Raw genomic sequence first — 24,501 nt, 5'->3', positions numbered from 1 at the left:
AGGAGTGTTGGATGCGACCAGAAAGGTTGAACAGCGCGGATTCAGCCTAATTAGGGGCGGGGAAGGACAGGAATGGATCAGAAGGATGCCTTATGCTACTTTTGTTTGCGCACGATTGGTCTGTCTACCTGGAATAGTCTTTGATCGAACAGAATGTACTGATCTCGCACAACATATCAGAACAAAATAACAGATAGCCATGATCTGATCTAAGCTCCAGTGCGTCCAAAACTCGTCCCGCTGATCGAACCACGGTTCATACCAACCTGAAAACCAGAATTATTGCCTGCAAATGTGATATGGTTATGGCCATCACCTTCCTTCAAAAGATTGGTGATATTCGTATTATAGGTATCACCTTCCTTCACGACAGTGGCGACCGTTTCCTGTTGCACAACAACCTGAGGAACGATCTTATACAACAGCTCTTTTGCGTATGCAGCTGCCGTCATAGCAGCGTAGCCCTGCCATTCCTTATTCTTGTGCGTGTCGGAATAGTCACAGATACCACGGATCACTAAGCAAGGAAAGTGATTGACTAAACCAGCAGCTTCCATCTCAAAGCACAGAACATCGTTTTGCTTCGCGAATGCGTCTCGGATTTTAGCATCCTTCATTAGACTATTTGCGGATGCAATTAGGCCATAATGGATGGCTGGATTGTCCTCCTCCTCGGCGCGTGGGGTCCGTGAAACTAGGGAAGAGCCGTCCTCCCTACAGACGGTAGCGCAAGGTGATTCGTTTTCGAAAGGGTGTAGAAAGTCGCTCTTATATAGTCGATCGGTCGCCGGATCGGGGCGCGAATATTTCTTCTTCAATCGGGGTTTCGTCGCAAGAATCTTATTAACGACATCTTCAATTTGGTTGCCATCCATGTCATAATCAGCCGCAAGCCCGTTTACTGCGCCGCGCAGCAATGTAGGTGCTTGGTTATGAAAGCCCGTTTGCTTGAAATCCTGACCCTGGATTACTTTGCCAAAGTCATACTGAAGGATGCCGCCCTGACCGTTACTGGGTGTGCCAACGACAATATCTCCAAGTCGGATATCATGCTTTGGGCTCGGCACACCACCGCCGATGCCAACCATTAGGGCGACGCGAATGTTCGGGAAGGCGTGCATCATGCTCACTGCCACCTGTGTTGCAGAGGAGAGGCCGTACTCGCCCATTGGCAGCACAGATATGACCACGTTGTGATTCTTAATCCTTCCCAGGGTGTAGTCATTTTGGTTGGCAGATGGTAGCTCGGTAGGACGGTCATGCCTTTCATCGAGAGATGCTATAGCGGCGACATACTCGGTCTTTAAGGCACAGACCCAGCCCACAGTATAGTCAGTTGGTTTAAACATCAAGAACCCTTTTCTGTACAAGAAATTGGAGCTGCTTGACAGTGTCTCGGGAGTTTGGCAGTTGGGGAAATTTTTGGGGCCAAAAGAGCGAACAGTCTCGGTTCACTGAGGCTATGTGGCGCGTAGCGCGGCCACATCACTGGTGAGGCTGAAAGTTGCCCCTCACTTGAAAAATGGGGTCTATTTCTCCTGCCGCTTCAATTCCGACTGCATCTACCATTTTAAGGGCAAAATAACCGACTTATGATTTCGATATCATTCGGTAACACTAACAAGTCCCGTTGGGTGGGTATCAGTCATGAAATAACAATAGTCGCACCCCGCCAAATAGACCGAAACTTCAACGCACGATTAGTCAGTGTTCATTGGGAACCATATGAAGTAAGATCAGTAACCAAACTGATTTAGACCCTAGTAAATGTGAAATGTAAATCCGGGCATCGTATTCGCCTAAGCTACCTTAATAGCCCTTTGAACCAGCCTCACATATTGATACCCGACTTATCCACTCGGACTGTAAGATCTGCGCGGTAGTGATGCGCTTTCGTGATATTGGATGTAACATCGCATAGATGGCATTGCGTCGTCTCTGAAACGAATAAAAACTGGTCAGTACAATTATTCAAATGCCACGGAGAAAGGGAAAGGGGTCAGAGTTATACCTTTCCAAGCGCTTCGATGGGTGGATACCCGTCCTCCGAATGGCGACACTCGAGGTAATCCAAATACAGAGGATCCTCATGATGTGGACGAGCATTGCGCCAAATAAGACGACCGGTGATAAGTGCCACATAGATAATGGCTGTTGCCCAAACATCCGCCGGACGGGGATCATCATCATTTTCATCTCCTTCTGATAGGTCTCCATGTGCAAGTCCAGCATGGGAACGAGAATGGAAAGCCTCTGGTGGAATATAAGGGAGACTGATGCCCGGGAAAGACGCTGTGGAATGTGCCACATCGCTCGAGCTCCGAGCCGAAGGGGTAGCCCGGGAGGAAGAGAACAACGACGGTAAGGAAAATGACCACGCTGCCGATGAAGCAGGGTGAGATTGCGAGCGTGGACGGAATGTTTCTTCAGATGGCATTGCACATTCAGACCAGAGGCGGCGTATATGACCGTCGCCGAAACCAGCCAGCTTCACAGACCCGTTTTCTGTGAGGAGGATGGTTTCCATTCGGATATCACGATGCGCGGTGTTGTGCTCATGAAGGAAAGACAGGGCGCGCAGGACCTGGGCTATGATGCAATCGGCTTCGTTTGTTGGGATAGGACCTCCGTTGTGGGAGATGAGTTCGTGAAGGTCACCCCCTGCGCAGATGGGCATGACCAGGCATAGCTCGGAGCGTTCATTGTAGAGGAGATCGATTATGGGGAGGATATTCGGGTGGTGAGGATGTAGGTTGGAGATTGCGTCGGGAGAGCAATATGATGAGCGAGAAAGGGGGTTCGTCGAGGCAAGAATGTTGTATCGGTACACTTTGATGGCCACTAGCTGTTTGTATTTTGAGTCGGGGCCGGCGAGCTTGTTTTGGTGTAGCCGAACCGTGCTATTAGCGCCATAATGGAGAATATCCATACAGCGGCCATATTTTTCAGTGAAAGTTCGAGGAATTTCTCCCTGGATTAGGGGTTGGTTTGACGCTGTTGTTGTCGAGGTCTCCGACCTCCTTATAATTGGCTGCTGGTTCGTCGAGACAAAAGCCAGAGCTGACTGGTGATCGGTCTTGAACACAGACCAGCCACGTTTTGCAATGTTTTGACTGGCATCATGAAGATGGGAGTCTTGAGACCACTTTGGGTGCGTCACATAATGATTATGGGGGACTTTGTCGGGTCGATGCACAGAGACAGCCGTCCAGACGTCCGGGCGATGACGTTCCTTCATGGATAGCTACGTTGAAAGGAGAAAGAAAAGAAAGATGAAAGTCAAAAAGAGAGATTGAATTCTACCAAGAAAAAAAGGTAAGAGAAGCAGGCGCCGGGAAGTATTTTGTGAGCTGCGCGACGCCTTTTACACACAGATTTATAGATATGCTTATAGCGGTGTAAGCAGTACGCAGTCATGTATTATCCTCCGTAACACGTTCTACAAATTCCGTGGAAAAGAGATAAAGAGACAGAAAATACAAAAGTAGTAGACAGATCGCTTGCATCACCATAGTTCAGCCATGGTAGTTACCCAGCAAAAAATACGGGATCATAGATCACTTACTAGGCTGGAGATGCCGCTATTGGATATAGCAAACCGCGCACGATGATCGCATCTTTTCACCTAACCGATCTATAGCTGAGGGATTTACCTCACACAATCGAACAGAGATGCTATTAGCAAATAAAGACAATTTCTGGTTTTATCCGGTGAAAAATTGGGGCCTAGGAGAAAATATAACCTAAGTCACACTAGATGGAGTAGGAGCGGCAGAGCGTCAAAATCAATCTGTGGCGAGGAAAAATCGCGCATCCTCGGATTAGGACATTTCCACCACGTTTGCGGGGTGGCTGTGTGAAAGCGAAATCCTATGCGCCATTTGTTTTTTTATTATGGTAATGATGAAATTTTTTTTCTTGCCCCCTGTAACCGGGCTTAATTACCACGGAACCATCAATCTGAACCGGAGGCAAAGCTTTAGGGCTGGATGAGCCCCGGAGCCGGGTTCTGGTATGGTTAAAGTTGACAAGGACAACTTATGATTGGGTGTGGGAAGCTAAAAAGGGTAATATTACCGTATGTATTTGTATATCGTAATTAAGATCCTGCGCAGGTGTCAAATTTGTACTTGCTCCACATAGACCAAGCATTTGCCGACATCGTCATGTACCTGACTGAACTATGGAAATCTCGTATCCCTGACATATACTATGCGCGTATTCTGCTTTTGCCGCAAGCCAAGGGCGTATTCCTTATTTTCTTGATACGATCTCCACTGTACAGAACTTTCGGTCCCCTCGTGGCTAGAGCTGATCGCATGGCTCCGCTTATGTGGCACCAGGGCTCGGTCCTTTTCACGTAACATTTGATCGTTTACGATCTAAGTGGGCTAGCTATGCCTCCCGTCATGCCTTCCCAATTCATCGTTAGCCACGAGGTGTGGTTCCCTCTACTTATATTTGGTCAACCTACATAAGGCCTGGGGTCGCACACACTGTCTTGTTCTCGACATCTTCTCATTTTTTTCTTATCCGTCCTTGTTGTGGCCGTTTCAGGTGTTTGGCTGTCTGTCGTCTTACTTTCATATTAAAAACCCCCAAGACAGCTACGCCATGACGCCCAATTCTTCCCACGGCAAGCCTGACGTCGACGTCGACGTCGAGGCCGATGGTGTTACCATCAAGGATGATGATCCCATGGAAAGAAGCACGCGTATCACTTTCCATGACACTGCCACCGAGGCAGAGGGAATGCGCTCCATTTATCAACCCACCCAGCTTGGACGTACTTATTCGCTGGGCCGTGATACGATTCGCAGTACCCGGAGTACCAACCAGGCAACTGCAGGTGGAAACAATGGGATACCTATCGACTTCCGTACACTCTCAATCCAGATCTCCGAGTCTCAAACCCGCCCGAAAGAAATCGTGACCGAAACCCCCAAGGAGAAAGTACCCAATCAAGATTACTTCGAGAGCTTGGATTTCCACACTATTTCTCAAGAGAAGGTCTGTCAGGAGTTCAACGTCGACCAGCGCTTCGGTCTCAGTGCCGAATCAGCGGCTCAACGTCTTCAGCGCGATGGAAAAAATGTTATTGCCCAGACCCGCGAGAACTATCTTAAGAAGATCTTCTTTTATGTCTTCGGTGGTTTCTGTTCCGTCCTGTGGGTGGGTGTAATTATTTTCTTCCTCTGCTGGAAACCCCTCAGCAATCCACCCTCGCCGACGAATCTTGCTATGGCTATTCTCGTCATCATTGTTATCACCCTTCAAGCCAGTTTCTCAGCTTTCCAGGACTGGTCGACCAAGCGGGTTATGAATTCTATCTTAAACCTTCTTCCATCGGAAGCTCTGGTCTTGCGTGATGGAAAGCAACTTCGTCTTCCTGCCACAGAGCTGGTTGCTGGAGATATTGCACAGATCACTGTGGGAAACAAAGTGCCTGCCGATATGCGTCTGCTGCAGACTTCTGGGGATATTCGATTTGATCGTGCAATCCTCACCGGCGAGTCAGATGAGATTGATGGTGCTATTGAATCAACAGAAGCAAATTTCCTTGAAACTCGCAACATCGCGCTTATGGGAACCCTGGTTACAAACGGAAATGCCACCGGCATTGTGCTGCTAACCGGTGGTCGTTCCGTCATGGGCCGGATTGCTACTATGACAGCCGGTGTCAAGCAGAAGCCGACTCTGATTCAAAAAGAGATCACCCGCTTTGTTACCATTATTGTTAGCCTGACTGTCTGCCTCGCCTTGCTCATCCTATTTACCTGGTTGGGATGGCTCCGCAAAGATCATCCTGGATACATGAGTGTGGTAGCTATGCTCAACAATGTCATGGGCTGCGTGGTGGCTTTTATTCCAGAGGGTGTGCCGGTTGGTGTCGCACTGACGCTGATGATGGTCGCTCGACGTATGAAGCAGACAAACATTTTGCCCAAGGGATTGGCGACCGTGGAAACTTTGGGATGTGTGAATGTTATTTGCTCCGACAAGACAGGAACACTCACACAAAACCGCATGTTCGTCAAGTCTCTTGGCATGGTCGACTGGGAATACAATATTGACGATCTGGTGCCTGGCATGGAGTCTTCCGAGGCATTGAAAAATCTCCTTCGTGCTTCGGTCCTTTGCAATGACGCTACCTTTGACCCAGAGACCCTGAACCTACCAGTTTGGGAGCGTATCGTCAATGGAAATGCTACGGATGCTGCTGTGCTGCGACTTGCCGACAGTGTGGGCGCTGCTACTCCAAGGAATCTTGAGCCCTACGCTCGCGTCCACCAAATTCCGTTCAACTCGAAGAACAAGTGGATGTTAACAATGCATCAAGACCCGACTGCTTCCAAAGAATATATGATCTATGTCAAGGGTGCACCTGATGTCCTCTTGGACCGTTGTTCCACCTACTGGTCTGCCGTCAATAATGCTGTTCGTCCACTGGACACAAATGCCAGGCAAAAGCTTTCCGACTTCCAGGCCAAGCTGTCTCGTCGCGCCGAGCGTGTGATCATCCTCTGCCAGCGCCGCTACATCCCAACCCATCCTCTGGGATCCAATGGATTCAGTGACGAGATCCTCGAATCGGGCGTTGAGGATCTGACAGTTCTTGGAATCTTCGGCATCATTGACCCCCCACGCCCAGAGACGGCTCAGACCGTGGCCGCCTGTCGGTGTGCGGGCATTCGCTTCTTCATGGTCACTGGCGATTTTGGATTGACTGCGGCGGCAATTGCTCGTGATATCGGTATTTTCGAGGGTGAAGTTGAGCCCGATACTATTCATGATCTTCGAGACGGCTTCTCATCGGACAAATCGCCGCCCTCAAGACGCAGCTTGCTTCTTGAGGGCAGTAGCCTGTCGTCATTGAACCAAGAAGAGTGGTCTACAGTTTGTGATTATGAAGAGATTGTCTTTGCCCGCACTAGTCCCGAACAAAAGCTACGAATTGTGTCAGAGCTTCAGGCAAAGGGCAATTTTGTCGCTGTTACAGGTGATGGAGTCAACGATGCACCTGCTTTACGTGCTGCAGATGTTGGCGTTGCGATCGGCTCCGGTAGTGATGTTGCCATTGAAGCGGCCGACCTTGTGCTACTTGATCGATTCGATTCCATTGTCGAGGCTATCCGCCTCGGTCGCCTGGTCTTCCAGAACCTTCAAAAGGTTATCGCCTATCTGCTACCCGCTGGTAGTTGGTCCGAGATCTGGCCTGTGCTCATGAATGTCTTCTTCGGATGTCCCTCACCACTGAGCTCTTTCTTGATGATTATTATTTGTGTTTTCACCGATCTTTTTCTGTCCTTGTCACTTATTATGGAAAAGGAGGAGTTTGACTTGATGAGCATTCCCCCTCGGAAACCTCGCGAGGATCATCTGATCAACATGCGCATTTATGGCCAGTCATACCTCTTTGTCGGTGTCATGGAAGCTTTCAGTGCCCACTCCATGTTCTTCTTGTACATGTGGAAAGCCGCGGGTATTCCATTCAGCGATCTAATTTTCGCCTTTGACAAGTACACTGATGGATTTCATGGATATACGACTGATGAACTAAACCACTTCAACTACGTTGGCCAAGGTGTCTACTTTGTCACCCTTGTCATCATGCAATGGGGCAATATCCTGTCTGTCCGCAGCAAGCGCATGTCTCTTCTCCAAGCAGACCCCATTCGCCCTGCCCGTCGCAACCCATGGCTCCCTCTAGCTATGGCAATTTCCCTTGTCATTGCCATTTTCGTCACCGAAGTACCTGGTATCCAGTCTTTGTTCCTGACAGCCTCTGTACCCATTGAGTTTTGGCTCATTCCACTCGGTCTGGCAATGGGTGTTCTATGTATGGATGAGCTGCGCAAGGTTCTAGTGCGCATGTTCCCCAAGGGACCGGTTGCGTGGATATCATGGTAATGGTGTTGATTACTTCCAATAATAATTTCCTGTGATGACGAACGATAAAAAGCACGGGCGGTGATCTGAGTGACGGTTTCGATGATATCCATTTTATTTGCATAGTTTGTTTCACTTTTGCTATCACCTCATATATCCAAGCGGGTTATTGTTTGAACCTCTTTGTTATTCTTAGATTAGATGATGAATCGACTGGGACAAATTCAGGTAATTTTTATCTCTACATTCTTTGAGTAAAATATGGAAGTCAACATACACTCCGGTCATATGTAATTTGAAAGCTTGAAAGCTTGACATAAAAGGTTGAGCCCAGAGAAATAAATAATTCCCATCTTGGGATGGACATACGAGAATCAAACAAGCCCTTTATAAACAGCAGCCTCAACATCCTGAAACAAATTGAAGACCTTATCGTCACCAAAAGGCAAGATCTGTGCACACACCATACCTCCCACACCATTCTCACGATCGCACCACCAGAAAAGGTTCGGAAGTCCAGACCATTGGGCTGTTCCCACGGAGCGGCCTGTAGAGCCTCCGCTGAGCAGGAATGTCAATCCCCAGCCCTGACGATCTCCCTCAACAGTTGGATGCAGACCCGTACTGGGACCCGCTAGGTCAGGCTTTGCGTCGGAGAGGTACTTCTCACACAGGGGTGGGAGATGCGCAATCTGGTCGCAGAACATATCGTCCACGGTCTGTTTCTGCAAAAGCTGTGCACCGGTAGTTGGAGATGTTCCATTATTGAGAAGAACGGCTAGGATTTCTGCAAAGATTGTGAGTTGATGAAATGGGTGATAGAAGAGAGGTAGAAAAGATATGAGAGACGTACGGCAATAATCCTGGGGTGTGGAGAAGCACCCGGCTCCACCACTGTTGAAATAAGATTCTTGCTCGGATTTGGATTCCAGTGTCAGTGCTCGTCTGAGAAGATGATCCCGAGGCCAGATTTTGCCAGTCAAGTCTCGGTGGTGCATGTAGGCTAGGTTGTCCATCATGGCTGAAGTGGGGATCATTGAGATCTGAGTAAGTCCCAGTGGTTCGAAGATATGTTGGTGGAAATAATCATTGAGTCGCTTGCCGGTGACACGTTCAATCACAACGCCTACCCAGTCAATGTTTACCTATTATACGCCATATAGGGTTAGCAACTACAGCTTCGTCCAGTCACTGAGTGTATTCTTACCCCATACTCCCAGGCTTCTCCTGGCTGGTGCACCAAAGGTTGCTTGAAGTCTCTGATATCACCCGAGAACTCATCATAGCCAATCGGTTGGCTATAGTCCCGTAGTTTATCGTTCATAAAGGCGTATCCAAACCCAGCTAGATCGATGACGTCAGAATCCGGACACCTAGAGCTGGTACCTGGCCGGAACTACTAACCAGTGTGAGACAAGAGCATTCTCAGTGTAATGCCACGCTTCTTATCCACCAATGTGCCATCTTCTTGCACGACCTTTAAATCCTTCAGCTCAGGACATATGCGCTCGGTCTCTTCCGAATCATCCAAGGAAATCCGACCCTGTTCAACAAGTTGCATACACGCAATCCCGGTGATCAATTTTGTACATGATGCGATCCAGAATACGCTGTCAGTTGTTAGGGGCTCAGGGTTCACATGTCCTCGCTTTCCACCTGCGTGGGAGAACAATAACATGCCATCCTTCCCCACAATTGCAACGGAAGCGCCCGGCAGTCCATTTTGATTACTACAGGCGGAGTCTATGAGGTTTTTGACTGCCTCCTGAGTTGCGGGTGGAAGTGGGCTCATCTTGAAGGGGCAATTGAATAGTCGGCACTTTTGAGAAGCGATCACAGGGGAGTATGAAGATGAAGAACAAATGAATCGGACGAATTTGAATGTGCCGACAAGTGGATCCCTTGTTAGGCTGCGGGGTATGTCCGATGTTATATATTCGCCCCGCAGACAGAATTGGAGATACTGCTGGATAGGGTTTCCAAGGAATGTGCTATGGAACTTCTATTGGACCGATGAAAGCTTCGAAGCCACCAAGCAAGTGGGATTTATAAGGAGGAAGAGCAATTCCGGGCAAGATCTAAAATGGACACTTATTTGCCTGATAAACATGGCAACAACTATTACATGCAAGGGTTGAATATGCACTCTTTCCTGCGACTGAGGTGGGCGATGCAACACTTTTTAGTCTATCTATCATTCTGTCAATCTATCTTCATCACCTCCAATGACTTTCCACCCGCCACAATCGGCACCATATCGGTATCAGCGATTCTAATCTCTAACAATGCTGGCCCTTCAGTCTGGAGCAACCACTCAATACTCTCCTTCAGACCACACAGATCAAGACAGCGGCGCCCGTGACAGCCCATACTCTGGGCCAGCTCCACGAATTGCGGATTATGCGGCCGATCATGACAAACCCGCCCCCCATAATCTGCCTGCTGCAACTGTGTAATCATTCCCTCCTTCTCGTTGTTGAGGATGATCACTTTTATGGGAGTATTGTGTTGCGAAGCAGTCAGAAGCTCCTCCATGGTCATGCAGAAAGAGGCATCACCATCTACATCAATCACAATGTGATCCGGGAGCGCGATCTGCGCGCCTATAGCGGCAGGGAGACCAAAGCCCATAGTTCCCAGACTGCCAGATGTGGCCAAGGAACGGGGATATTGCCATTGACAGTACTTTGCCGCCCACATCTGGTGCTGGCCGACCCCTGTGGTTATGAAAGTAGAATTCTTCACCAGTGAAGTCTGCCGATTGAGTTCGAGTAGCACCTCCTGGGGAAGGGCAACAGAGTTGTCACGGTGGAGAGGAAAGTGGAGGCTGTCCTGTTTCTTCCATCCATGGATCTGATCTAGCCATCTCTCCCGGCCTTGCTGTACCAGCCCCAACAAGAGAGTAGGGAGTGTCTCGGATAAATCTCCATGAATCACCTCTGTCGGCTTGACAACCTTTCCTACTATTTCCAAGTCGATTTCGAACTGCATAATGCCTCCTTTACCATCATGAGCACTTTTTCGTGCCTGCGGTGCGAAGCCAGAAGCGTCTCCCACAGCTCGCTCATCCAACCGAGCACCGAGCACTATAACCACGTCAGCATTCTGGATGGCGTAGTTTGCTGACGGACACCCATATGTTCCCATCATCCCAATAGACAGAGGATGAGCTTCGTCAAAACACCCCAGCCCGAGAAGTGTGGTGGCGACAGGAATGTGTGCCTTTCTCGCAATTTCCGCAAGTAGCTCAGAACCACTTTCACTGGCAATCACCCCATTTCCAGCGCAGATGACTGGACGCTGGGAACGGTTGATAACATCAGAAATTCGATCAATCTTCTCATCGAGGTCCACTGTGCTGCAAGAAAGAGCGGGACTATGAGGACCAGGACTAGATGCCTCACTACTGCCATGGTCCTTCCTATTAGGCCACGCAGATTTGCTCAATGCGATCTTATCAAACGTGGCGCTGCCAACATCTTTGGGTATTGCGATGAGCACTGGTCCCGCTCGCTTGCCCATTGCATGGTCGAAGGCAGCATCTACCATTGCGGGCAGATCACTGATATTTTGTACACAGGCGCTCCATTTCGTACAAGGCTGGGCTAACGCCATTGCATCTATTTCTTGAAAAGCCCCAGTGCCTTGGACCGCGGTCTTCACTTGTCCGCAGATCGTGACTAGTGGGGTCCCGTCCATCAAAGCATTCAGAAGAGGTGTCGCCAGATTGGAGGTTCCAGGCCCCGAGGTGACCATCACTACACCGGGCTTGCCGCTGGCGCGGGCATAGCCCTCTGCCATGTGACCGGCCCCTTGCTCGTGGCGCGAGTGGATGAATTGAAAGGAACTTGTCTCGTATATACCATCAAAGAGTGGGAGGGCCGCGCCACCGGGATACCCGACTGGAAAGGTTAGGGACTGGAGATCGAACGTGCTCAGGCAGGGCCAATACGTACAGATGTGCTTGACATTGTGGTAGGCGAGAAGCTCACGGAGAGTTTCCCCTCCAGATAGTCCGACTAGTGCTTGTCTATCCATGACGCTTTGAAATGCTAATTGTGAAAATATCTTGCTATGGTATCAACTAAGTCTACAGTTGCAGCCCCTTTATATCCTCGGCCATTTTTGGGTAAAGAGAAGGACACCTGGACAAGTACCTCTACCGCTTATCAGTACCTATAGATGAAGCAAAGCTATGTATGACGTTCGCTCCACTAATAGCCCACAAATAAACACAAGGAGGCAATATTATTACTAGAATCTTGCTGTGATAGCAGTGTGGTCACACAGATGGAATTAATCATTCGAAAATACCCGTTGTCGATATGTTGTAAGACAATGTGGATGCAGATCTCTTCAGTTCTCTATAATTAAGAACATGGTGGCAATAACATCCGTTAAAAGAACAAGAGTGCGAAAACAGTGTGGTTGCACAAGTGTGTGAGTGTGATGCGGCCCGACAATCTTGGCATAATTTAGGTGTGGTATGTCATGGAAGCCATCCATCTTGATTCGTCACCATTTGCCACATCGACATGCCGATCCTCTACCTTGTCTACTTGAACTCATCTAGCCCACCCGATATCGAATCAATTACACTATCCACCTCATCATGGCCAACCATCTCTACCAATACTCGATCCTCAGCGCTTTGATGAACGGGATCTGCCGCGAAGGCACCACCGTCGCAAAGTTGCTTACACACGGAGACCACGGCCTGGGAACTATATTCGGTCTGAATGGAGAAATAATAATCGTCGATAAAGAAGTATACCACTTCCTTCCCGACGGGAATCTCCGCGAGGTTGAGCCCACCGATATCATTCCGTTCGCGATGATCACCCGGTTCGAACCGACATCAACCAAACGCCCAATCACACTGAATATGTCTACTATTTCCAAAGAACTGTCACCCCTACTCCCAGCTAGTCAGAACTCATTCTTGTCTATTCGAGTCGATGCCCTGTTTACCCGTGTGACATTCCGCGTCATCCCTGCGCAGTCAGAGGCCCGCGAGTCGCTGTCAGAGCTAGCGAAACGACAGGAGTTACATCATGCGACGCATAGCCGGGGTGTTCTTGTTGGATTCTGGTCACCTGGGTTTACGAGTGGATTCAGTGTAGCTGGGTTCCACCTTCACTTTTTGTCTGACGATCGTGCGCAGGGTGGTCATGTTATGGAATTTGATGCTGAAGATGTCGTCCTCCGCGCTGCTGCTATTAATGAGTATAATGTTGAGTTCCCGGCTTCGGGGGAGTTTCAGGATGAGCCTATTGGGGAGGTTTTGGCGAAGGATCTTCATGCGGCGGAGGGTCAATAGCCTGACATAATACTTGGTACGTCACTGAGGAGATATCTATATAACCTGCTCTGTCATTCGCATATTTCACGCAAGAGACTCATTGCGCTCGATCCAGTAGTCTTGGAAACCAGTCATACTTCCGCATTTTTATCATCATCTCCCCAGAAAGTGTTAGGATATGAAAGTGGGCAGAAAGCGACCCAATACAAGGTATTGATGGTGATAAGACTCCGTGTAAACGTTATCCCCGTGCTCCTCTGTTTCATCGCTTATCATCACCATGGCGCCGTCTTTATCTGAAAGGTCATACAACCTCAATCTAGACGACATCTCTCTAAGGAATTTGTATCTTTATCTGATTTGTGATATAACAGGAAGCCAGTTCCTCACCACGTCTTAGATGGCCACTGAAGCCGAATGTAGCAAAATTATGATCATCAATATTCGCAGAGAATACGGAAAATTTGGCAGCATCTAGTAACTAGCGCTCATCCGACGTTACTCGCGGCTTCGATATTTGCCGCCTTCTCATGTAGCTTGACCACGTCAAGATGCCTATTTTGAGAGGCCATATTGGTTGGTGTTCATCCGTCGCTATACGCAATTGTGAATCCGCACCGTTCTCGAGCAGCAGCTTGGCCACTTCGAAGGGACCACTTTGTGAGGCTGGAGTGCTTGACATCCAGCCATTGTTATTCGTGGCATCTGCCCTATAATCTAGAAGTAGCTTGACCACTTCGAGATGACCCTTCTTTGAGGCTGAATCAACTGGCGTCCTCCCGTCCTTGCTTGTAGCTGTGATGTCCGCTCCGTTCTCGAGAAGTAGTTTGACCACTTCAACATGACCATTGTGCGATGCGATATAAACGGGCGTTTTTCCATCGTTATTTGCTACTGCGACATCCGCGCCGTTTTCAAGTAAGAGCTTTACTATATCAACATAGCCCTGTTTGCACGCGCGGCTTAGAGGGGTCCACCCATATATGCCAGCGATTGCGAAATCTGCTCTCTTCTCAAGAAGTAGCTTCGCTACCTCTAGATGGCCATAACGGCAAGCACCACTAATTGGCGTCCATCCCTTCTTGCTTGTGACTGTGACATCTGCTCCCTTCTCAAGAAGTAGCTTCGCTACCTCTAGATGGCCATAACGACAAGCGATATTAAGTGGCGTCCGTCCCATGTTGCTTGAAACTGTGATATCCGCTCCGTTCTCGAGAAGCAGCTTGAGTGCTTTGAGATGATTATACCTGGTTGCAGAATGGACTGGCGTCCATCCGTCGTTACTCGCGACTGTGGCATCCGCGCCGTTCTCAAGTAAAAACTTCACCACATCAATATGTCCCTGCTCGCATGCACGGTTTAGAGGGGTCCATCCATGAATACCAGCGATTGCGATATCTGCCCCTTTCTCAAAAAGTAGTTTGACCACTTCAAGATGACCATTTTGCGATGCGATATGAACGGGCGTCCTTCTATCGTTAAGGGCTACTGCGACATCCGCGCCGTTCTCAAGCAAGAGCTTTACTATATCAATATAGCCCTGTTCGCATGCGCGGCTCAGAGGGGTCCATCCATTAACGCCAGCGATTGCGATATCTGCTCCCTTCTCAAGAAGTAGCTTCGCTACCTCTAGATGGCCATAACGACAAGCAATACTAAGTGGCGTCCATCCCTGCTTGTTTGTGACTGTGACATCTGCTCTATTCTCAAGAAGCAGCTTGACCATTGCGAGATGACCATTTTGCGAGGCCGAATGGACTGGCGTCCATCCGTCGTTATGTGCGACTGTGATACTTGCTCCATTCTCAAGAAGCAGCTCGACTACTTTGAGATGGTTATTAAAAGATGCAGAATGAACTGATGTCCAGCCAATATGATCTGTGACTGTGATATCTGCTCCATTCTCAAGAAGCAGCTTGACCATTGCGAGATGGCCGTTTAGTGAGGCCGAATGGACTGGCGTCCATCCACTATTACTTGCGACTGTGATATCCGCTCCATTGTCAAGAAGCAGCTTGAGTACTTCGAGATGATTGTTGTAGGCTGCTGAATGAACTGGCGTGTACCCGCTATCATTTGTGATGGTGATATCCGCTTTATTCTCAAGAAGCAGCTTGACCACTGCGAGATGACCATTCAGTGAGGCTGAATTAACTGGCGTCCATCCCTGCTTGTTTGTGACTGTGATGTCCGCTCCGTTCTCGAGAAGTAGCTTGAGTACTTCGAGATGATTGTTGTAGGCTGCAAAATGAACTGGCGTGCACCCGCTATCATTTGTGATGGTGATATCCGCTTTATTCTCAATAAGCAGCTTGACCACTGCGAGATGACCATTCAGTGAGGCTGAATTAACTGGCGTCCATCCCTGCTTGCTTGTGACTGTGATGTCCGCTCCGTTCTGGAGAAGTAACTTGACTACTTCGAGATGACCATTTTGCGAAGCCAAATAAACTGATATCCATCCGTTGTTGTTTGGAACTGTGATATCTGCTCCATTCTCGAGAAGCACTCTGACCACTTCGAGATGGCCCTTGCTTGAGGCTGATATAACTGGCGTCCACCCTTGTTTATTCGCAATTCTTATGTTGATGCCTTTCTCTATGAGAATTTTGACTACCTCGAGATGCCCGTGGTCTGCGGCAACATTGACTGCCGTTCCGTTGTTGCCATTCAGCACTGTAATATCGGCTCCACTTTCGATAAGCAGTTTCACTATGTCAGCATTGCCAATCTGTGCCGCGCACCAAATTGGAGCACGGAGGTCATCGTTCACAATTGAAAAGTCTGCTCCGTTTTCAAGTAAGATTCTAGTGAGGAGGAGATCGCCTCTTTCACAGGATATTAACAGCGCTGTCTGTCCTGATACCCCTTTCTCATCAATATCATGTTTGCGATCATGGATCAGGAATCTCAGAGTATCGACCAAACCCAGCTGTGCTGCGTAATGAACTGGGCTTGAGCCTTTGCTTTCACCTCCTCGTGATTGCTTTCCATGATTCAAACTAGCATTGATATCAAAAAGTTGTCTCCACAGGTTCCAGTTTGGCCTCCTTGTATCGAAAAGCTGGTTCACTAGTCTCACGACATCCGAATCCCTTTTATTACCAGCAAGAGCATGCTTGTGCCAAGATTCTGCAGCATAATTCAGGAACAGGCCAAGCGATGGGCCGTCTTCCAAGGAACGATTTACTTGCCAAACCTCTAAGCAATTCAAATATCGAAGACACATTTTGGCAAGCAAGGTGTGCTCATCTAGCTCCATGAAACATTCTAGGGCGTTGTTGAGCTGTGACAAACGTCCCATTGCAAAAAAGTTGCCAAGAAGGTACTGTTTGACAGTGAAATGAGCCAAATGCACAGTTCTCACCCCAATACCATGTTCGCCTTCCATTTTTCGAATGTCAAGAAGCGATCCACAGCAACCAAGTATCCCATTGTTAACAAAATCAGTATCAATATAGTCTGGTGTCTCATTCACCAACACGTCATCGCAGTCTTCACTGATCAGTAAGGCTTCTGCCAACTCCTGTACCTTCAATGGGCGCAAAGAAAACACGATCCATCGTAATAAGGACATCGCTCGGTTTCGAACTCTCTCAGGACGCTCCAGGATTTTGATCCAGTTTCTTTGGTAGGTATCCTCAAGCCTCATTGGCGCTGCCGCGATTGCTTGCTCAAGGAGCCTTCGACTTGTCCAGTCATACGGTGACATGGACGTCATTTGTAACTTGATCCAAAGAAACTGTCCATTTGACCTGTCAGTGAGGGTTTTGCTTAAATCGAGCCTTTCCTGTTCCGATTTCCCTCGCCAGGCGCTTTTAATGAAGTGTTGGGAATATAACATCAGATCTGGCTGAACGTCTTGAGCAGTAATACTATACTCAAAGACTGAAGCTTCGTCGACGTAATCAGAAAGACAAGTCCGGATCTCGGGTTCATCTCGACTGAGTATCATAAGTCGTGTAGATGAGTTCGCAACAGCTAGTCTCAGGGCTCTCATGAAGCCAAGCACTGAGTCATCAGCACCAGTTCTCTGGCCTTCATTAGGCAATTAGCATTCATCTAGTCCATCCAAAAGAAAAGTGCACCCAGGTAATGCTTTTGAAATGCTTCGCAGTATTCTCATAGTCTCTCCGTCTGTTGCATTCTGCCTATGCCCCGCTGTCCAATTTTCATGGACCAAGTTCAATGCGACCGGGTGAGACAGCACTTGCGCTATCCATGACCTTATCACCACGAAGGGATTATTTCTTTCGAAATCTGATGTAAAGAAGAAATGTGCAACAGGCCCATCTAGAGAAGAGGACAGGTGATCAAACATCCTAGCACCTAGGACAGATTTTCCAAATCCTGCTGGGCCATTGATCCACAGGACCTTGACTAGCCCTTCTGGAGGTTCGGGTGAGGACCATTCCAGAAACCATGCACGGTCAAGGATCCAGTCGCAGGTGCCCTTTTCTCTGCTTGCCTTGCGCGATTCATAAGAGTCAGATATCCCATCAGGGAAGCAGTCACCTAATAGCCATTTCTGTAGGTCCCTCCTCATTTTGACTTCGAATATAAGCGAAAGTGTTAGTGTTTAGCAAATGACGAGAATACATACCATAATATTCTCTTTCCATTAGGCTCATAATGCGTTTGAATTCAGTGAAACGAGTTTCACGATCCTGAAAAGTACCTAGTGATTTGATTAGAATATACCGTCAAGTTCCTTACCGCACCACAAACCATCTAAGCGCCTATTAGCTTCGTATCCCCCAGTACATTCTTCATACCCCCGGGGCCCGCTTGTCCCTGAGCTCATGGGAATCAATCTATGAAGATCCGTCACTATGGATGATAGCTGCTGAAATTGTGCTTGTCGCTTCACTGTGCCATCAGATGCCAATCCAAAATTTCGTCCGCTAGAAACGACTGGGTTGCAGCCCTGACCATTTCCATTCGAGATTGGCCTTGATCCTAGAGTATTATTCTCATCATAACCGCAAATATCTCCGATGGCTTCAAGAAGGTCTTGAATTTTGCTGGAAACTTGCTGGTCATCAAGAAGATCGGCGTGTCCTTGTGATAAGGTCGGACCACTTTTATCGAAACCCACAACCTGGCCCCATGATTCCAGTTGAGATTTGAGAGCTTTGAACCGGGCAGCTAGGGGACGGTGCTCGCTCCTAAAATTTTCCCACGAGTCCAGCTTATCAACGATCTCTAGAGAGATGTTGAAAAGACCGGCTAATCCCAGGGCACTGATTGGTGGTTCTAGGAGCGAGGCCCACTGTTAGTCAACTCGACCAACCTAGACTCGTTCTTTAGATCTGTGAAACGTACCTTGTGTGATATGAACAGACCCTCGAACTATCCCTGCTTGGAACCCTGAGTTTGTGCTATCAAATGATATGTTGGTCATTTTTGTTCTTCTAAACGCAGAACCACTGAATTTCTTGTCTGGGGAGGTGTCGAGTCCTAAGGTGGGGATCCGTTCTTAGCCCCTCGAGCTGAAAATCATGTGATTTGAACGGTACAGCAAAAGAGATATACCCCTGCACCATAAAGTTCCTTGTATCTCTTGAATTTTGTGAGACAAATAAGAAGCAGTGGCTTAGAGATCTAATCGTAGGACAGATACCTGATATCTGGCTCCACGAGGCTGACTTCATACCACACATTTCGGTGGATCTGGACGACTATCACGATTGATATTACTATAGTATACTTCAATTAGACTGGCGGACCCTGGCATTAGGTCCGAGAACAAGTCCGAGGGTAAGATAAGTGGCGCCAATTTCATCGTCAGATCGCCAAGTCTACATAGAATTCTAGATAGCGCTGTGATATCACGGCATTACAACGATGACTCATTGATGAAATACGACTACTACGCTGAGAACTTTGCCGAACTCATGAAGCGGTGAGCTAGACCGGAGTATAATTTCCCATGAATCAGGTCGTGAGGGGTCGAGGTTTAGCTGATTTCCAAAATTACTGTATACGTTACACATAATACTTTGTGCAGAAGTCTGGAAAGATCATTGGTGATCGTAATTTTCCGTCCATAGATAAAATAGCCAATAGTACCCGAATGGTTTTCAAAGTTTAGAACTAGGTAGCCACACATCCGTGGATGCAATAGTCATGTAGGTCAAGCTATAGCTAGGGCAATACCATACAGTATGATATCATTTTGAGATGTCATTATCAGACATGAAGTTTTTCCACTGGGACAAGTGAACATGGAACAGATGGCTTAGATTTATTTATCCTATGCGAGCGACACATTCCCAATTTGCTTATAAATGACATACAAATGGCTCTTGGAGGGCATATCGACATTCTCAATCTTAAGCAGATGAGGATCGGCGTGTAGGAGTGTTTTGGCAAGAACCCAGAACTCCAGTGCGTGTTTCATGAATCCCAGCCTCTCGAGCTGTTCCTTATCAGATCTGCTCTGTAGTTCGTCCCATAATGTTCGCCATTTGTCTAGTGCTCTCTCAATTACGGGACGCATATAAGTAATCGAATGCGTAGTCTGCGCTGAGAAAATAATCGAATGGAGCCCTGTTTATGTATGTTAGCCGGTACTCTAGTTTCAAACTTGATATAGACTAAAATTCCAAGCCTTGGGTATCCCTGGAGCGATTTATTTATCTAAGGATTATTTACGTACCACAAATACCGCTGAAAAGTCCTCGCGCGTTCAGCTTAGAGAGCTGGCTTTTGTCCGACCAAGAGGGTTGCATAAGCAAATCGATTAGTGTGGATAAAGATATCGACTCGTGTGTAGAACGAGATAGAGCTTCCATCTGTGATTGCATTTGACGTTCAACTTGGGGTTCCGGCATCTCGGTGTATAGTTCATCAGGGCATGGTAATTCACCGATCATTTCGGTGATCGTGAATCGTGGTGGTGTGCGGAAGAAGAGGACGAATTGTATGTCTAGGAGGAAGGCCATCCAGCCGATTCTGACAATCCAAAGACAATTAGAGTCAGTGGCTGAGTAGGTAGCTAATCAATCGAAGTAAACACTCCTTGTAAATTAGGCTATTGAAGACTTACCTAATCATTGTTTCGTCTCTTAAAAACCGTTTCCAGGTGGATGAGATGTCGCTGCTCGAACCGTAATCATACACATCGCCAGTAAAGGAATTAATTCTCCGTACTTTCGTCAAGGAGAAGCTTCTTACAGCAGCAACGAGTTTCAAAAATCTTGATATGCAAGTACTATGAGAATCGGCATTATCTTTTGTAGCGACTTCAGTAGTAAGCATAATAAGGGCAGCCTGCAGGGTTTCCAACACCTCATCGCTAATAGGAAAATTGTTGAAGCCACATAAATGGGGATTGCGCAGAAGGGCTTGGTCAAAGATGAAATTCTGAACCAAATCGAAGAAGTCTGAGGAAGTAAATATATTACCCCCTAATGGTAGGAGCTGGCCGCCTGAGGCTAAGATAGCGAGAAGGAGATGACTGGAGATGGTTGTAATGTTGAAATATGAGCGGTATATGACTGGGGCGTGGAGGGTAGCATAGTCAAAGTAAGTTCGCAGTAGAGCGTCAAGTTCAGATAGCGTGGGCGTGCTGCGTATTCTGGGATTGATTGGACAGGGTTTGTTGAGGGCCCGTGGCTTTTTGCGAGAAGTGTAGAGCTCAAGTTCCCGAAGCACTTTATCAACCCGAGCATGTACAGCATCTGATTGTTGCTGATCTTGTATAGCCCATAGTGGCTCAGACTCGAACAATGAATGGGAATTCTCTGGGAAGTCGAATAACCCGCAAAAGCTTTGCAAGAAACTCCATGTAGATAGATCAATGCCCGAGTCCGAAGTTGGTAGGCTATTTGGAATAGCCGGCGGAATAATATTTTCTTGAAAGCTTTCGATAGGACAGGCATTTGTAGCTCTCATCAAGTCTTCAAAGGATGTTTCTGGATCGACGTAAGATAGCAGGAATGGTATGCTGGTCTTGACATGCTTTCCACAAGAAGGTGCATCTGCGTGACTGGAATGACTTGGTCGTAAGCCAGGCGTTGGTATAGAAAGCTTTCCAACGGTGACTGTGCTTATTGGGCTTGTATAAATGCACTGAAATTGGGATGCTTGGCATCGGGAACATGGATTTCCCTTATCACAAGCCACTTTCATTCGAGAGCACCGCACACAAGAAGCTTTCTTGGGCCCTCTTCGCATAACATTTGGAGTTTCCCTCTGTGCTCTGTTAGGGCATCGGCGTGCATGGCGGCGCATTACATCTCTATGTGAAGAGTATTAGCGACGACGTCTTGGTTGTGGTAGAATACCTTTACATTCTTGCAAAGAGGTTATGACAGAATGGACATGGTATCGAGGTACCGTCATAATGATGATCTATTTTTAGTCTCCAGTCAACTTAAAGGTCATCTGACAAGACCTTGTTCGGGATACTTACGCAGAAGCCGTTGATGACGGTGTAGATGGCCCGGAGAGGAAAAGTCTTTCTCACAAGCCGTGCAGCGGAGCGAGGTGTGATTGTTTTCCATGAGTCTTTGGGCTGTCAATAACTGATTCTGCTCAAAGATCTAGGTCGGGGGACTCAAAAGACCCCTTGGTTTATTTGCTGGTGGTTGGAACAGCCGCATTAAACCAGCAGCTGCGTGGTGGGTGGCAAGTGGAAGTCCTGGCGTGCCCCACATCGGAGGTTTTCCACATCGGAAGTTGTTCGCATCGGAGGTTTCTCACATTGTATACCGGATATTTACCACATCCCTTTTCATAGCAAAATGGAATCGAATCCTAAATCTTGCTCCTTTCCAAAGGCACAAATGATTTCATATGCCTAGCCTCCTGGGAAAAATTCCATGTTGTCTACAAAGCTAGCATCGCCAAGTGAGTCGATCTTTCAATAAGCCAGTCAAACTTACTTACCTTCTGATCATTTATTAGTGGGCTTCTATGTCACTCACTTCATGCCACCAAGTGCCTCGCTGGTGCAAAAAAGACTATCCCAGAGGCTAAAAATCACAACACAAATCACCTCGCGGAACTTATCTCAAAATGCCAAGCCTGTGTCAAGCTCACTATCTCCTCGAACTGGTCGGCCACGCACCGAGGTTGCACTTCCCAGTCAAGAGAAAAACAGCACTGCGCTTCAATATGCCTTGTGAGTGAAAGAACATGTTTCCATAGAGACCTCATATTCTTACACATCTCTTAATGTCCAGGACTACAGTTGATAGCGTTGCGAACTGGGCTCGACAAGGCTCCCTCTGGCCGATGAGCTTCGGCCTAGCCTGCTGCGCCCTCGAAATGATGCACTGCTCCATGCCCCGTTATGACCAAGACCGTCTGGGTATTATCTTCCGTGCTTCGCCCCGTCAATCGGACGTCATGATCGTGGCAGGCACTGTCACAAATAAGATGGGACCGGCACTACGTCAAGTGTATGACCAGATGCCCGAGCCACGTTGGGTTATTAGCATGGGTAGTTGTGCGAATGGTGGAGGCTACTATCATTACAGCTACAGTGTTGTCAGAGGCGTTGATAGGATTGTCCCTGTTGATATTTATGTTCCAGGCTGCCCTCCGACTTCCGAGGCCCTTCTTTATGGAATTTTTCAATTGCAAAAGAAGATGAGAAAGACAAAGGTAACCCGGATGTGGTACAGGAGATGAAGGGTTACATATAGTTGATTCCAAGAATACTGTAACTCCTTACTGATAGTCTTAGCCTGCAACATCAAAGATACCGGTTTTCAATGTGAAGCCCCTCAAGTCACTGACATCTTCTCGCTTAAAAAGTCATCCAGTTCTTGTTTTGCTGCAATTTTGGACGCCCTGGATGATTGTTCAGCTGATGAGGTTTTGCCATGGATCCGGAGGTTTGTGAGGTAGATACCGGGGGTCATGTACATATTCCTAGATATGGGCATTTCCATCTAATATGCCCCTTATAATTTTAGATAAGCCACCTACCTTGAGGTACAAGTTTCTTACTGGATAAATATCCTGCCTATCAAAGGTCCTCGGGTATGTAGCCTCTATTAAATAAAATTTTCCATCATTTCGTGGATTCAATACCCAATCAATATTTCAAGCAGGTTGTGGCTTCACAGCAACCGATTCTTCAACTGGCTCATGAACCAACTGAGTCTCAGAAGTGCTGACCTGCCACGAAGTATCTTTTTGGATTCGGCCAAGCGGCATAGATCCATCCGAGTGCTCATTATATTTTGGTGACCTGTTATCATTATAGTATGATGAGGCTTGACCAAAGAGTGAGGGGAAGAGATGCTTCAGTAGGGATGGGAGGCAGGGCATGCACGCGCAAATGATTGCCACATCGCATTCGACGACACTCCAGTAGATTGCGGGGGTATTTGCATCTATGAATCCAGTTAGTAATCAATCATTATAGAAGCATGGCTGTTACACACAAGTTGTGTTGGTCGATTTCGAGAACACGACAAGCGATCGTAGTCTCAGGCAGCTGACCACAGTAATTCTGGTTACAAAGTTAGAAGATTGAATTTGACTGTAACACGCAAAACAAATGAGGAAACTCACAGGAAGCCAGTACAGAACATCAAAATGATCTGAATCTTCTTTTTGGTACTCATTGCTGTATGGAGCAGTGGCCAAATTGGGAGAGTGATAATCCCCAGATCCATCGCAATCTGAATAGCCGCTTTGTACCACGAGTACCCATTGATGTCGATGCACGTTCCCTCGTATTCACCGGTCCATCCCGACCAGAAATACGGTACAGGTGTACACTGGAAGATCATGACGAATGTGTTGGAGATACCAAAGCAAATCGAGAGACCCATTAGGCAATAGCAGATCAACTGGAATCGTGGTATTGGGAAAATGCGCAGGTAGAAGGCGAGGAAGGATAGTTGTGTTAGGGCCTCGGCGGCCATGTAGCAAACTTCGGCGACGTAAAGCAACTAGAGTGAGTAGTGGTGAGCTGGGAGCGCTGCAGATAATTTATGGGATTCAATTACCTCCAATTCTATCGTTATATGCTCGAATGGGATTGTCCAGATGTTGGTACCAAGCCCGAATTTCTGCACTATACACAGCGCCAATGATGAGGAAAGTTTTTTGGGGTAGTTTATCGGACTTACTTGGAAACATTGTGCAATTCAAGGGAGCGGCGCATATAAGAGCTGCGACGATCAATCCGTCATCAAGACCGAATAATCGATTGAAAACTGTACGTTGAATCAATCGCAGCGATACCATGATCAAAGCTAGCATTCCAAGAACCCCAGCCAACACTGGAGAAATGAGAGCTTGGCTAGCTTGAGGGACGCCACATATTGACATTGTCAGGTTTG

The 24,501-nt window shown here is 47.6% G+C and overlaps 10 protein-coding genes across 10 annotated transcripts; 3 read left to right on the top strand and 7 right to left on the bottom strand.

Moving 5' to 3' along the window:
- Positions 1 to 209: 209 nt before the first annotated feature.
- On the bottom strand, positions 210 to 1,349 carry N7503_003927 (5'-methylthioadenosine/S-adenosylhomocysteine nucleosidase family protein; the record flags this gene model as incomplete). Its single annotated transcript, XM_057063474.1, has 1 exon — positions 210 to 1,349. One exon carries the CDS (start codon positions 1,347 to 1,349, stop codon positions 210 to 212), a length of 1,140 nt encoding a protein of 379 aa, XP_056924389.1.
- Positions 1,350 to 1,809: 460 nt separating this feature from the next.
- Positions 1,810 to 3,238, bottom strand: N7503_003926 (uncharacterized protein; the record flags this gene model as incomplete). The annotated part of the gene is made up of 2 exons (XM_057063473.1): positions 1,810 to 1,938; positions 2,012 to 3,238. 2 exons carry the CDS (start codon positions 3,236 to 3,238, stop codon positions 1,810 to 1,812), a joined length of 1,356 nt encoding a protein of 451 aa, XP_056924388.1.
- A 1,376-nt stretch (positions 3,239 to 4,614) lies between these two features.
- On the top strand, positions 4,615 to 7,911 carry N7503_003925 (cation-translocating P-type ATPase; the record flags this gene model as incomplete). Its single annotated transcript, XM_057063472.1, has 1 exon — positions 4,615 to 7,911. The coding sequence occupies one exon, from the start codon at positions 4,615 to 4,617 to the stop codon at positions 7,909 to 7,911; it is 3,297 nt and encodes a 1,098-aa protein (XP_056924387.1).
- Positions 7,912 to 8,264: 353 nt separating this feature from the next.
- N7503_003924 (serine hydrolase domain-containing protein) lies at positions 8,265 to 9,682 on the bottom strand (the record flags this gene model as incomplete). Its single annotated transcript, XM_057063471.1, has 4 exons — positions 8,265 to 8,677; positions 8,744 to 9,035; positions 9,098 to 9,234; positions 9,295 to 9,682. The coding sequence occupies 4 exons, from the start codon at positions 9,680 to 9,682 to the stop codon at positions 8,265 to 8,267; spliced, it is 1,230 nt and encodes a 409-aa protein (XP_056924386.1).
- A 410-nt stretch (positions 9,683 to 10,092) lies between these two features.
- N7503_003923 (thiamine pyrophosphate-binding protein) lies at positions 10,093 to 11,928 on the bottom strand (the record flags this gene model as incomplete). Its single annotated transcript, XM_057063470.1, has 2 exons — positions 10,093 to 11,792; positions 11,847 to 11,928. 2 exons carry the CDS (start codon positions 11,926 to 11,928, stop codon positions 10,093 to 10,095), a joined length of 1,782 nt encoding a protein of 593 aa, XP_056924385.1.
- A 574-nt stretch (positions 11,929 to 12,502) lies between these two features.
- On the top strand, positions 12,503 to 13,210 carry N7503_003922 (acetolactate decarboxylase; the record flags this gene model as incomplete). Its single annotated transcript, XM_057063469.1, has 1 exon — positions 12,503 to 13,210. The coding sequence occupies one exon, from the start codon at positions 12,503 to 12,505 to the stop codon at positions 13,208 to 13,210; it is 708 nt and encodes a 235-aa protein (XP_056924384.1).
- Positions 13,211 to 13,363: 153 nt separating this feature from the next.
- N7503_003921 (uncharacterized protein) lies at positions 13,364 to 18,596 on the bottom strand (the record flags this gene model as incomplete). Its single annotated transcript, XM_057063468.1, has 6 exons — positions 13,364 to 13,488; positions 13,811 to 17,225; positions 17,427 to 17,743; positions 17,796 to 17,870; positions 17,921 to 18,448; positions 18,518 to 18,596. 6 exons carry the CDS (start codon positions 18,594 to 18,596, stop codon positions 13,364 to 13,366), a joined length of 4,539 nt encoding a protein of 1,512 aa, XP_056924383.1.
- Positions 18,597 to 19,448: 852 nt separating this feature from the next.
- On the bottom strand, positions 19,449 to 20,251 carry N7503_003920 (uncharacterized protein; the record flags this gene model as incomplete). Its single annotated transcript, XM_057063467.1, has 3 exons — positions 19,449 to 19,720; positions 19,854 to 20,149; positions 20,244 to 20,251. 3 exons carry the CDS (start codon positions 20,249 to 20,251, stop codon positions 19,449 to 19,451), a joined length of 576 nt encoding a protein of 191 aa, XP_056924382.1.
- Positions 20,252 to 22,128: 1,877 nt separating this feature from the next.
- N7503_003919 (NuoB/complex I 20 kDa subunit family protein) lies at positions 22,129 to 22,834 on the top strand (the record flags this gene model as incomplete). The annotated part of the gene is made up of 2 exons (XM_057063466.1): positions 22,129 to 22,322; positions 22,384 to 22,834. 2 exons carry the CDS (start codon positions 22,129 to 22,131, stop codon positions 22,832 to 22,834), a joined length of 645 nt encoding a protein of 214 aa, XP_056924381.1.
- A 417-nt stretch (positions 22,835 to 23,251) lies between these two features.
- N7503_003918 (uncharacterized protein) lies at positions 23,252 to 24,081 on the bottom strand (the record flags this gene model as incomplete). The annotated part of the gene is made up of 3 exons (XM_057063465.1): positions 23,252 to 23,544; positions 23,596 to 23,663; positions 23,726 to 24,081. 3 exons carry the CDS (start codon positions 24,079 to 24,081, stop codon positions 23,252 to 23,254), a joined length of 717 nt encoding a protein of 238 aa, XP_056924380.1.
- Positions 24,082 to 24,501: the final 420 nt, after the last annotated feature.

Source organism: Penicillium pulvis (genome assembly GCF_028828015.1).
Source record: "Penicillium pulvis strain IBT 33274 chromosome Unknown contig_1_segment0_segment0, whole genome shotgun sequence".
Taxonomy (NCBI): domain Eukaryota; kingdom Fungi; phylum Ascomycota; class Eurotiomycetes; order Eurotiales; family Aspergillaceae; genus Penicillium; species Penicillium pulvis.
Note: the sequence above shows the minus strand (reverse complement) of the source record. Positions and strands in the feature narration are given on the sequence as shown.